Below are 15,120 nucleotides of genomic sequence, written 5' to 3' on the forward strand. Positions count from 1 at the left end.
GATGAACGTGCCGGTGGTAGAAGCGCCATCTGTGGTCAGCGATAGCGTATCGTTAAAGCGATTTCCCAATATTTTCAAATATAGAATTAGCTACAATTAATACATAATTTTTCTACATTAATCCAATGTGAAAAATTATATTGTATTATTTTTCAAAAGTATATGATTTTTTTAAATTTTCTAATAATTAAAGTAGTAATATATAATTTGTATAAATTTCTATATTTATATAATTGCACTTATTACATCGCAATGTTACGTTTACTAATATTTTTTTTACTAATATTTAATTACACTTTATCAACCGAATTATTAATAAGATCTTTAATAAACTCACCAGCAATCTTGTTGAATATTTTCAAAATATCGATCATCAAATATCAATCTATGCACTGCATTTTATATTCAAAACTTCATTAGAGACATAAGAGTCGATTAACTTTCTAAATGCATTTATACGTTTAAGACAAAGTAATATTCTTCTGAGAATATAAGAATTGAATATACATACATTGAATATACCTGTACATACATTGAAGCATTAGCATAACACACGATTATCATTATTTGGAAATCTTCTTACCATGAATTTGATTCACAATTTCTTTATCATTAATTATTTAACATTTAGAAATATTTTTTTGTAAATCGTGTCCAAAGTAAATCGTGCACTTTTATATTATTCCGAAATATTAATATTTATAAAATTTGGTCTGTACTGCGTTCGTAATCTATTGTATTCCATTATAGATAATTCATTTATTTTTATAGAGAAATATCAATATTTCTTCTAATCATTATACGCACTCCTGATTTTACAATTATAAGTTGTGCTAATCCAGCTGTTCGAGAACTATCCGCATCATCATACTCTAATATCTTTGAAACTTTTCTTTCTAAATATGATTTTCTTTTTAAATAATACATAATTAGTTGTATCTTCCCGGTAAAAATTTTTCTCATAATTTTTGTACGTATATTGAAACATTTTTCAGAAATACTCAAAAATATTTGAAAAGTTTATATTTTGTCTTAGAACTTCTCATACAATTCTGAAATATTCTGAAATTTCTCATCTTATATTATTATAATTTTTTAAAAAGTATTTTTTAATTTTTTAGATTTTGTAACATTTCATCAAAAATTATACTTACAAAAAATCTTAAAAATCTTAAGATATTTCATAATTAACATATACAGGTATGAAAAATTCTGAGAAAAGATGTAGATTTTCTGAGAAATGTTCCAATCCAATGTATAAAAAAATGTGAGAAAATTATAAAATTATTTGAAAAATTCTGAGAAAAATTTTCACCAGAATTGAGCAATAAGTTCCATTTTGTCTGAAGAAATACGGTTTAACATAGCAGTATTTAAAGTGTCATATAATGCAAGTTAAAAGTAGTCAAACTGTATCCTCTGGCAAATTTTGCAAATAATTACATAATTCTTGTAACCGGCCATCACAAATAGTTTCCATAAATTTTATTTTCCTTCTTTCTGGAAAAAACAGTAGTATCTAAAATTGTCACTCCTATTCGAATTCTAGATAATGTCTCGATAAAAATTATCATCTTGCTGCCGTACATTAATTTGCAATTTATCATAACTAAATAAAAACCACGTATTTATCAATTTTTGCTTTTGTCAATTCAATAAAAGATCCTTATATACACGTGAAAGCTGCAAATCTCCGAAAAAAATTTTATATGTTTTCAAATCAAATCATCCGTTATCATAATCTTCAGTATTAAATACCTCTGTTAATCGAAGGTGTATATTCATTAAAGTAACATTTGATATCATTGAAATTTCATCAATAATTATTAATATACAACATTCTTAAGTTTCTCTCGTATAGTTTTAAGGACTACATCAGAAAGTTGTTTATATTTAGCAGTATATTCTATTGGTAACTGAAATAATCTATGGATAGTAAACTCATCGATATTAAAAGCTGCTATGCCAGTGCAACTACTGCTGTATTTTTTCCAATATTTCTCTTTAATCCAATATCAATTAACTTTTATTAAAACACTCTTTCTAGTGCCACCTTCACCGCTAACATAAAATCTAAGAATTTTATTATTAGACAATATATTATTAGAAACTCTATTAAAGATTCTGGTAATGAACTGTTTGACTTTTACAAGACATCACTTTACAAAAAAGGGGTTAATATCTTATATTTTTAAAAAAATTATACTTAATTTAAATATTAAATAAATATATATATAATTAATATTTAATATTTTCTACATTTTTTATAATAAATATTAAATATAGAAAACAAATATTTATTTGATTTTAAAAAAATATTTAAATTGAATAAATATTTATTTTCTGTAAAAAAATAATAATAATGTCAAATAATCACATTGGTACTATCTCAACAAATATTTATTCAAATTTTGTAAATTTTTTTTACAGTAACACAATCAATACTAAAAATTTAAAATGCTTATTACGATCGAAGTTGGATCTTCATTACTTTAAATAATTCAATCTTGAATTACTAATATACACTATATATGTATTTGCATATATTGCAGTTTTTTTGAACTTCGCGCCGAATTGTTTTTTTCGGACTATAAACGCAATTAAAACTAGTAGTCGCGAATTAAATTGACAAGCAATTGTAATAATTTGAAGTTAACATCAAACATCAAACATATTGTAAAGATGTTAATATGTTGAAACTGTTAATAAATTTATTACGAAAAATAATAATATTTTAGCAGAAACCGAACAAAGTCCTGCATAACTTGACGGCAGATTGAGAGCAGATTGAGTGCAGTACCTGATTCAAGCAAACTTTTGATTTCTGCCACCAATCTGCTGGCATAGCCTGTCAACAAACTTTGTCAACAAATCCATAATCAAATGCGGACGTAAACCATAATCTATAATCCATAATCAGATAGCTATGGTTTTGTAGTCAAATCTGATCGAATTTGCTGCCAATTTGGCCTCAAATTGTTAACATTTTGCTATCAGGGTAGGATAACTCCGATTTATATGCCTAACAAAAACTGAATTTATTAAGTATTAGGTGTTGGAATTAATTCGTAGCGTTTTACAAGAGATGGCACAAGCAGTACACTATTTCGTTGTTACCTATAGTTCTGTATACATTGTAAACATCTATCATAGGACGTCATTTGCCGTACATAACCTTTCTTGAAATCATAAATAACAATACTGTATAATTCATTGAATATGTCAAAATTTGTGCCAGATAAAGTGTTTTTGCGGGGAGTTTTGCTTCATTACTTTAATATGAACAAAAGTGCAGCTGAAGCTCATCGTATTTTAGTGGATGTGTATAGTGAACATGCTCTGGCTGAGCAAACGTGTAGGAAGTGGTTTGCACGTTTTAAAGCTGGTGATTTCGACTTGGATGACAAGGAGCGACCTGGTCAGCCGAAAAAATTTGAAGATAACGATTTGCAGGCACTGCTCAATGAAAACTCATGTCAAACACTTAAAGAATTATCTACGTCATTGGAAGTTGACTTCTCAACAATAGGAAAACGTCTTAAAAGTTTGGGCATGATCCAGAAGGAAGGACATTGGGTCCCATATGAATTGAAACCAAGGGATATTGAGAGACGTTTTCTCACGTGCGAACTGCTGCTTCAACGGCAGAAAAGAAAAGGTTTTTTGCATCGGATTGTTACCGGTGACGAAAAGTGGATCCATTATGACAATCCAAAGCGCAGAAAGTCATGGGTTAAGCCCGGCGAACCATCAACATCATTGGCAAAGCCCAATATCCATGGCTCAAAGCTCCTGCTCTGTATCTGGTGGGATCAGAAGGGTGTCATATACTACGAACTGCTAAAACCGCATGAAACCGTTACTGGAGATCTCTACCGACGGCAACTGATGCGCTTGAGCCGTGCATTGAAGCAAAAACGGTCGGAATACTTCGAAAGACACGATAAAGTCATCTTGCTGCACGACAATGCTCGCCCACACGTTGCAAAACCGGTAAAAACATACCTGGAAACACTTAAATGGGAAGTGCTACCGCACCCGCCGTATTCTCCTGATATTGCACCTAGCGACTACCACTTGTTTCGATCATTAGCTCATAGCTTGTGCGAGCAGAAGTTCACATCTTACGAAGATTGTACAAAATGGTTCGATTCCTGGATTTCATCTAAAGATGAACAGTTCTTCCGACGCGGTATTCATTCACTGCCCGAAAGATGGTCAAAAGTAGTAGAAAGTGATGGGAAGTACTTTCATTAATGTATTTTTTAATGCTCATGTGAAATAAATAACATTCTTTCATTAAAAAACGCTACGAATTAATTCCAACACCTAATATAATTTACTATTTTTAAGATAAATGAACTATATCAGTAAAAACAAACTTACAATCTTCCTAAATGTATTACAAATGTTATTACATGAGGTACATATTTTATGTACATAATGTTTATTATATTTAGTGCACTGAATTCAATATGAGCTTTGTATGCTTTGGGCATAAATCCTGCCCGCTAAAAATATATCATAAACAAGTGGAATATATAAAATAACAAACTGAACAAAAAATACAAAAGCAAAGCAGTTGTATTTCGCTATGCAACATGCTTTACTATTCCTGTATTACACTTATATATCACGAAATAACCATTAAATCTTTTACGCACCCTGCAGTAATCATTTTATGTAGATTATAATTTATGATGACACTACTTATTACACTGATAAATCGATTTAACTGACAATAATTTCATTAATATTGACAGTAAGAAACTGAAATCATAACACAATACTAACATAATATAAAGGCATGTAACAGAGTAATTGTGGAAAAATTATCCCCATTCCTATTTTTCTGACTTCTGCGGCGTAAATTCCACGGCATATTTGCCGGAGTTATCTTAATTAACAACACACTTTATTGCTAACATTGCTATTGTATTGTTAGTATTATTTTTCTATGTATTGCCATCTATTGCGCAAAATATTGTTAATGTATTGCTATGTATTGCTAGCATATTGTTAACGTATTGCTAGTAGCTATCAAGCTATTAGCTCTAGATACAATATGAGACAACAGTGACAAAAACAGCGATAGAAATAGCATAGAAATAAGCGATATATAATTATCGCCTCTCGTTGCACAATGCCGTGAAAGAAATAAAAATGTCAACCAATTTAATCTTATATATTGACTGCAGTATATTCTTCCATCTGCGCGCGCGCTTTAAGATATATAGCATATAAACAAAATGTAAAATCTGAACGCTGATAGGTGAGCTATAAGGCAATATAGACACAGAATTCCAATTCGTCGGAAATTTATCACTATTGCTTTATTCTGTGTTCCTATGTATATTGATATACAGGATGATTTTAATATATTTCGTCACTTATCATGAGCAAAGTGAATCGAATTGAGTCGAAAAATCCTTTCCCATTTTGCAATTTTCGCAACAGTTAAAAATTAATTACTAAAAATTGCCAAATATTGATCTTGAATAATTTTTTATTCAAATACTATCAACTTTATAGAAAAACTGCAAGAGATAAAAATCATTAATTTTCTTCTCATAAAGTTCTGAGAATTTTTTCAAAATTTTTTAATACCGTATTTTCTCATGTTTGTAAAAATAAGAAAATGCAGTACTAAAAAAATTGATAAAAAATTCTGAAAAAATTTTTAGAGTTCTATGAGAAAAAAATTAATGATTTTTGTCTCTTGCAGTTTTTCTATAATGTTGATTTGAGTAAAAAATTAGTATTTGAGTAAAAAATTATTTAAGACTAATATTTGGCAATTTTTAATAATTAATATTTCGTTAACTATTGCGTAAACTGCAAAATGGTAGATGACTTTTCGACTCAATTCGATTCACTCTACCTGTTCATGATGGGTGACGAAATAGAGAAGACCGGGGCTAATAGACTTATTTTTCAGTTTCGAATTTTTACAAACAAAATTAAGAGACTTATCGAAAAAATAAATTCTATACCAGTTACTACATACATTTGACTACCTAATATTTTAATAATAAAAGGAAACTGATAATATGAACAAAAATGCATTTTTCTAATCCATTCCATCTGATTCAACTAACCCCGAGATAGCAATAATTCGAGAAAAATTATTAAAATAAAAATTAATGTATTTTAAGCTACATCTTTGGCTACATATTGGGTCATTTATAAAGTATCCGCGGTTTTTTGTTCAATTTTTGAATGAAATTTTTCTTTATTGAAAATCAATTTTAATCAAATATATTGGCCATTATTATCTATAACCTTTTGCCATTTTTCGGGTAATTTCATAATTCCATCCGTGTAGAACTTTTGTGGTTTATCGGCGAAAAACTTTTTGTGATTTTCGGCAGCTCTTTTGTCGGCCAATGTTTTTCCATCAAGAGAATTCTGCAGAGATTGAAACAAATGGTAGTCAGACGGTGCAAGGTCCGGGCTATACGATGGATGCATCAAAACTTCCCAACCAAGCTCCCTCAATTTTTGGCGCGTCATCAAAGATGTGTGTGGTCTGGCGTTGTCATGATGGAAGACAACACCTTTTCTGTTAATCAACTCTGGTCGTTTTTCCTTAATCGCTTCCTGTAATCTATCCAGTTGTGAACAGTAGAACTCTGAATTAATCGTTAGACCATGTGGTAACACCTCATGATGGACGACTCCCTTCCAATCCCACCATACACACAGCATCACCTTATTTGCCATCAATCCAGGCTTTGAAGTCGTTTGTGGTGGTTCGCCGCGCTTATTTCATGATCTTTTACGAATAATATTCTTGTATTTCACTCATTTTTCATCGCCTGTGATGATTTGCTTCAGAAATGGGTCGATTTCGTTGCGTTTTAGTAGTGTTTCGCTGATGGAAATTCGATCAATCAAATTTCTTTGTGTTAATTCATGTGGCACCCAAACATCGAGTTTCTTTGCGTAGCCAGCCTTTTTCAAATGATTCCAAACTGTCATATGGTTGATTCTTAGTGCATTGGCTATCTCCTGATAGCTCACATGCCGGTCTTGCTTGACCAGTTGCAAAATTTCATCGACTTTTTCAGTGACTGGCCGACCAGAGCGAGGTCGATCTTTGACATCAAAATTTCCAGAACGAAATCGAACAAACCACTCCTGCGTCTTGCGTTCACTTACAGCATCCGCGCCGTAAACTTCACAAATTTGTCTGCATGTTTGTGCTGCGTTTTTGCCTTTTTATAGTAAAAAAGCATCACATAGCATATTTCTTCAGATATTTCACTCATTTCCAAACCAATATAACTTTTGACACGATTGATGAATCACCAAACTTTGTTTACAAAAAAAATGTAACCTAAAATGTCATCTTTCAGACGCGCGTTCGTTTGACACAATTGGATTAGTGTTGCCCGATATATGACCATCAATACCATCTAGTGACAAAAAATCGCGGATACTTTTTAAATGACCCAATATTAATAAAACTTTTATAAAAATATATTTTAAACACAAACATTTGTTTCGCAGGGCAAATAATACTTCTTTTTGCAAAATTTGTTCATTTCGTGCAAAAACACGTCGAATAAGCCTAGTTTTTGAGATTGGACATGAGAGAACTAAACTTATAACATTTACCACTGAGAAAAATCTCTTTAAAGGAATAAAATTTTGAGTAAGTATTATAAGAGTCGTCACTAAATGAGTCATACAGTTCCATGCTGTGGTTAGTCTACTATCTCCATCTGTTCATTTTTTAAAAACATTAACAATATATGATAACAGAGACACATAAACAAAAAAAATCTGTTGGACTTTATTAAGTAAGAACTACACTTATTATAAATAGAAATCAAATATCAGACAATCATAATGTTCGAGAGCGAGTCAGAGTGAGAGCGCTGACGTGAAATTTTAAAGTGACACGGCGTTTATCTAAAAATATTTCTTGCAAATCACATTCGGCGGTTTTCTAGCGGCGGAGCGTCTCCTTGGCGGTGCACTAATAGCGATGCGTTGACTTAGAACGGCGGAAAACTGAGAGCGGCGGAAAACTAATAATTGCGGAGAACTAAGAGTTGCGGAGAACTAAGAGTTGCGGAGAACTAAGAGTTGCGGAGAACTAAGAGCGTTAAGAGCTTTAAGAGTTTCGAAAAACTAAGAGCGGTATTGCTAATCGGTTTTGCCTTTTATACTCTTTGAGAACAAAGGCTTTCTTTTTGCATTCACCTATGAGATTTTTACACATTGAAAATTTTGAGATGATCCTCTGTGTCGGGACGATTGGCGATTTCGCGCGCAACGGCCAAGCGGCACGCTATTGTCATGCGCGCCCGTTGAATCTGGATTCTTGATTGGAATGAACGCGTATTACGCGTTTTGCGTCACGCGATCGCGCGTGCGCGACGACCGATCCGAATTGGTTAGCCGTTATAGCGGTTGAAGTTTGCGTACGTGCGACGTGCGGTTTGGCTTGTTGTTTTTTGACTTTATCGACGAGATGATAGCCGAGTTTATGTTTTGGAAACTTCTAAGGACTTCTTGAGACCCTTCTAGAAGCTTTCGATCCGTATGTCGCACGAACGCCAAATATGGAAATTATGTACATGTTGGCCGTATCTCGAACACATAGGATAGTAAAATAAAAACTTTAAGAATAAAAATATTTACTTAGGTATACGATTAAAGATACGACACTCTTTGAGGCTGCCAGGACAAGCCGAGTTGCTCGCTGCAATCATTTTTTAAATTGTGGCATAATTTCTATCATAGATGTGTTCGCAACAAGATGTTACAATAGACTTAGCAGCAGTCATTGCTGCGTGCTCAGATATGTTTACGCATGTCTCGCGTGTTTTGTTTTTAATGTAGCCTCGATTATTCTATTCTATTATTATTATTCTATTCTATTATTATTTATTCTATTATTCTACTTACCCCTATATTCAACTGACCCCGGTCTCCCTTACGTTAAAATCAGCCTGTATACAGGGTGCGTCATCGAAATCCGGACAAATTTCAATTTAAATTTTCCGCTATATTGTGCCTTCGCCAGAAGTTGTTGTTGGCGTCCGAGAAAGCCTGATGCTTCGAGTAAACAGTCATATTCTCAAAATGGCCGCGATGTTGAAACCAAGTGCGGAGTATAATCGAAAAGCCATGATCATCGAAGGCCTTCGCGCTGGGCGCTCAACAACGGAAATAATTCGGTTCTTTGGATACCCGAGTATATGTATCAATCGTTTATAACGTTGTGGCAAAATATACAGCTTTAGAACAGTTCAACGAAAGTTCCAGTATGCGAGGAAGAGTCACTCGGAAGAACGCACCGCGAGGACCCCCGCAGTCATTAAAAGGACTCAAGCGCTAATTTCAGATGACTCAGGGCAATCGTTGTGAAAATTAGCATCGATTATTAATGTAAGTGAGCCAACAATGTGTCGAATTGCCGAGGAGGACCTTCGATACAAATCGTACACGTTAAAGACTAGGTGCTCTTTGAGGCTACCAAGACAAGCCGAGTTGCTCGCTGCAATTTGCTATTGTGTTCTTTGAAAAACGAAACGGGACGAACCAGATTCTTTTGTGACGAAAAAATGTTGATGAAAATTTATTGTTGATGCCAAAATCAACCGGAGGAATGACCGATGGCTTGCCTACAATCTTGAGAATGTCCTTGTTGTTGCCAGAACGAAATTTCCGATCAATGTTCACGTGCTAGGTGTTGTGTCCAGTGAGGGTGATTATGCCATTATATTTCTATAAAAAAGAGAAAACTGTCACAAAAGAAATATATTTGCGCGCTTTGACGGATGTAATGAAGCCGTGGATGCAAACTATGTCCGGAAAGCCATATGTTTTTCAGCAGGACGGTACACTGGCTCATACGAGTCATTTGATTCAAAATTGGCTCTCGGACAACGTCGATATGTTTTGGTCCAAGAAATTCTGACCTCCCAACAGCCCAGATTTAAATCCCTTGGATTACTACGTACGGAGCGTAGTTGAAAGGGTCACAAACAAGTCTCGGCATCCCAATGTGACGTCATTAAGGATCGCTATTGCATTCGTCGGCATGGATACCGCTACATTACGCGTGCGTGCGAACGCTTCAAACTCCGAAAATAAAGGCCGTCATTCAAGCTAATGAGGGATATATCGAATAATTGTGCTCTACAAGGATCTCCCAAGGTCATGTAAAAGGATTTTGTAATATTTAATTTTTCATTAAAAACATTTTGTTTAAAGAAATTGTTCGATTTGTCCAGATTTTGGTGACACACGCTGTACATTCCCAAATGTTGAATACTTCTATTTCTATATACAATAACTGTTGTGTGTTTCGCGGGTTTTCTCCGTGTCTAGCTCCATTCTTGGAATGCCAACGTTTCGTGAACCTTGCAGTCCACTTCATCAGGGCAAGGAGCAGCCTGATACTGAGCTGTTCCTCGAGGTCCTTCCTTTTTTATATTACGCTGCTTGTTGGAGTGGGAATAGATGGGAAGAGAAGAGGGGGGAGAAGAGGTGGTGGAATTTGATTGGTCTTCAATAATCGGGAGAACCTCTATTTCTATCGCTATTGCTATTGCTATCGTTATTTCTATCGCTGTCGCTGTTGTCTCGCATTGTGTTTAGAAGTTTATTGCTAGTATTGCCTGTTTTATTATTGTATATAATGCCGCTATATATTTCTAAAAAAATGTACACTTATTGGTGCTATAGTGTTGATCCTTCGCCAGATTCTTTTTTTAGTGTACGATAAGGAACCTATTGGAAAAACTATCGTATCTAATAAAGCAATAATAGTTTCGGGATTTTGTGAGATTAGAATGGCTCGGTATTGTTTATTTTAACAAATAAACATTAACACGGAGAACCAAATATCTTATCTCAATGTAGATTGTTGGACCTTATAAAGGGGACAAAATATAACAAATGAAAATATAATGTATCCACTTATTTAATATGATAAATATTCGAAGTACATAAATTTAGTTCAAACTCGCAGCATATTGGAATGTCGCGAAGACAGATGCATCTTTTTACAACAGTTGGCACTACTATTATCAACCGTTGTAAAAATATAAAGGGTACTCATATTATCCTAGTCTAATTCGATCGTTGCATCGATCGTTTCTGCAACTTTTCATGTTTTCACATAATCTCGTTTCAGAATGATCACGGCGCTACCAGTACCTTCGGTGAAGGTCTTTCACAAAACTTATTATCAGGAAAAAAGTTCGCGGATAGGAAATAGTCAGCCGGGTAGTCCATTGGCGGAAAGCGAGGCAGTACTAACAATAGATAAGGAACCCCCAGAGTATTATTTCTGCGGACAGGTAAGAAACTTTGTCTCACTTTGCAATTCCTCACTATTGTTCGCTTGTTGTTAGGGGAGACGCAAATCGAACAATAACATGTTTTTCAATTGTTTAAGACTTCTTAACATAAACGTATACAGGAATGCGCAAAGTGCAGCATTGGAACAGAATATGTATACCTACGTTATGCAATTTCGATAGAATTCTATCCAATTTGGATAGAATTAAATTGTCTAAATGTAACTTGTTTCATCTTATTGAATGAAAAAGAAACAAAAGTATCGACCACTCAACATCCTCCAATCTCATTTATAGTCGCGATTAGTAATATTATCACTAAAAAACACAAGCTTATATGTATAGTCAATTAAAAGCTCTCGAGCTGTGTAGCGTCGATTATCGCAATTGGAATGCAATTTGTGTCGGCGTGTGCACAAAAATATCTAGAGATTTTATAATTAGAAAGCACCTGATATTACTCTAGGTCAATTCGCTGTACGTCGTCGTCGGTTCGTTACTGATGGGAGCGGTGGTGCTAGTCGTTGGTTTGGTACAACTCGCACCGGGTGCAGAGGCTGCTCAGAACTCAGCAGCTTTGATCGCCACAGGAAGCAGTCTTTTAGTAATAGGAGCATTCCTCGCACCGTTGCGAGCGATTTGTATCAAAAGGCAAAACATGGCTCAAAAGGAAAATACTCATCAGCGCAGCGTTACCAGTATAGACATGTTGCTGGCCCAGCATAGGTAAAGTGGTCAATCGGTGAATTGTTCTTTGACTTTTTATTTCACGAAAGTATACAAATCTCTTTCCATTCCTTTTTCTTTTCTCAAAAAGATATCGATCTTTAGCCTGTCAAACAGAAAACCTCTCATTAATTCACAGTCTTCGAACATCGCTACCTACATTAGGTACGTCGAAAATGTAGAAAAAAAATGTTTTACAGCTTTATTTGAACTCATAGGTTAAAAAAACGAACATACTCACTCACCCATCCATCCGCATGCACGCATGCAATTCAAATTTTATTTTATAAATATATGAAGATCAACCGACCTGAATTAAAAAAAAGTTATAGATTGTTTAAAGACTATTATGAATCATAGATAATCATAGAGAGATAATCATAAGAGATTTTTTAAAAACACATTTGTAAAATAGAACTCTGTAAAATATTACATCAAAAGTTGAGTAGTAATCCAGCAATAATCTATGAATATGAGTAGGTAATTAATTATCTATAAAATTTCTCGATCAAAGTTTAAAAATACACAAGTCTACAAAATTATAAGGGTCCTAAAAGATACAAAAATTAGAGTAATGACTTCCTAATTTTGATCGCTGAATCCGTCGGCGAAAAATGTTTACCATGTCAGATTTTTGAGATAAATAAGGTAATATGGGCTAAAAACAGCGAATTTTCCCATTTTTAAGGCGTTATTATGACTGATCAAATTATGTTTTTAACATTCTCTCAGCGATATCCTAAAACGCTATTTTTTGTCTTGAAATTGCGATTTTTTTTATTCCTGTACAATTTTTTTTTTTAGTTATGAGGAGTTATGAGGATTTGGAGATGGAAACTTTTCGATGATAAGACTATGTACTGCCAAAATGATGAAAAATCGACAACTCGGTAAATTATTAAGTAAATATTTTGAAAATTGATGTTCATGGGTTATTAACGTCAGAATTATAAAATTCAAAATAGTGAATTAAAAACAATTCCTGCCTAACCAAACCTAACTTAGCCAAATCAGCAGGTTATTTGTCAACGACAAAAATTACGTAGTAATAGGAAGTCACTGCTGTGTTTCTTTGTAGACCCTTGTAGGTCTGTGCTATTCAACTATGCATTTTACCGTGAGAGAATTCCATTTCGCTGCTTGAGGAATAAAAAAAGAAAAAAAAATTGAGAATTATCTATTAAAATATTAAAAATATTAAGTACAATATTAATGTGAAGTGTTATGTAATTATCATTTTGAAATTTTGAGATTGATCGCAGATCGTCAAAACGCAAAAGTCAGTCTCTACCTGAAAAAATATGGCTATTTTTGGACATTTTTCAGCAAAAGGCACAGATCCCTTTTATACCGAGCACTTGATACGCATATAGTATTAACTACAGTAATTTCATTTCTATTAAATTATTTTAATTTCAGCAATGTATTTGAAGAATATATTAAGAATGTATTGATACATTATGCATCAAAATATTATTAGGTGTACAAATGAGTTTCCGCCGTTTTTAATCAAAAATTAAGCATTTATTGTGAAAGAACGATACATAATGTTTTATTGAAAGTATTGTCGCTAGCCACTACTTTTTGCGTTTGGCACGAATCTTCATTCAATAATGCTTCCAATTCCGCGTCTTCGTACACTTTCGGCCTTCCGCTACATTCTTTGTCTTCGACGTCAAATTCACCGTTCTTAAATTTTTGAAACCATTCACAACAACTTCTCTCACTTAAGGCAGCCTCACCATATGCTTCTACAAGCAATCGATGAGCCTCAGCTGCAGATTTCTTCAAATTAAAGAAGTAAATCAAAAGTTCCCGCAAATGACACTTATTCGGCTCAAAACTTGGCATTTTCGCATAAAAAAAAATATATGATGCTGATACAAAATCGCTAGTATTTCAAGATTATGTTGTTGACAGATGTCCAACCTTACGATATAATGTTTTACATCAGACAATTTTAACCTAGCTTGCTAGTGGCGCCATCTTTTGTCAAACGGCGGAAACTTATTTGTACACCTAATAATTAAATACGCATATCATGTATATGTTTATATATATTGCGAAATTAACATAATTTAATAGAATGTTATTAATTAGTACTTTTACTAAGTGCACGCATATTAAAGATGATCGGTTCTTAGGGAAGTTCGCGTGACTGTTAAAATTTAAATGATTAAGGCTCGATTGTACTAACATTACTTTAAGAGAGACTTAAAACTCTCTGTCTGTCTCTTTTTCGGCTTAAAACGAAACGTTTTAAATACGAGTTTTAGGATTACATTGAAAGGATTACATGGTGCAGTTCGGCCAAACCACGTCTACTTTTGCTCCTCATCGTCAATAGTGCGGAAGGACTATCAACTATAAAACGCAAAATATGGGGTAATATTCATAGTTCGTTCTTATTTTAAAACCGTCTTAAAATGCTAATATGGTCCTCGGATTGACTTATGACATCTTAAGACTTAGGATAGTCTTAAATGTAAGAATCGATTATGGATACCGGCCTGTTTTGTATCATGAAATTCCTTATGCAAGGAAAGGTTCAGTACTAATTTCATGACGCAAACAGACCTATTCATAGTCAAATCTTACACTTAAGAGTCTTAAGATGTCATAAGTCAATCCGAAGAATATTAGCATCTTAAAGCATTATTTAAGACGGTTTTAGAATAAAAACGGATTATGAATAATCCGTTGTTTTTTTCGCGTTTCACAGTTGGTAGCCTTCTGCACTATGAAATCCATAAACGGAGAGAGCAGAGATTTAGAAAGAGACATTGTCCAACTGCACACACCATGTTATCCCTTCCACCGTGGTTTTAAATTTCGTTTAAAGTCAAAGTAACATTGGTACATAAAGCCCATTCTACAATGGTAGTAAGCAGTAGAAAGTAAGAAGTTCTTGCGCGCCTTATTATGCCTTTTTCGCGCCTTATCATAATAAATTTTGATTGGTTGGCAGTAAAGTAATAAGGCGTACGAAATGGGAATAACCCATTTCGCTAACTCCCGGTCTTAATGCTTTACGCCCATATTTTACTCCCTCTTACGACAGTTTTATTACTGC

General features: G+C 33.7%; 1 protein-coding gene across 1 annotated transcript in view; it reads left to right on the forward strand.

Annotated features, from left to right (window-relative positions):
- LOC105143989 (hypothetical protein) overlaps positions 1–15,120 on the forward strand; it is a 44,744-nt gene that overhangs the window by 14,959 nt on the left and 14,665 nt on the right. Inside the window, exons 3-4 of the mRNA XM_087408090.1 lie at positions 11,156–11,321; positions 11,788–12,047. Coding sequence (XP_087264216.1) covers positions 11,156–11,321; positions 11,788–12,047 — 426 coding nt within the window. The remainder of the gene's footprint in view (positions 1–11,155; positions 11,322–11,787; positions 12,048–15,120) is intronic.

Source organism: Acromyrmex echinatior, chromosome 7 (genome assembly GCF_024713525.1).
Source record: "Acromyrmex echinatior isolate Ae372 chromosome 7, ASM2471352v2, whole genome shotgun sequence".
Lineage (NCBI taxonomy): Eukaryota > Metazoa > Arthropoda > Insecta > Hymenoptera > Formicidae > Acromyrmex > Acromyrmex echinatior.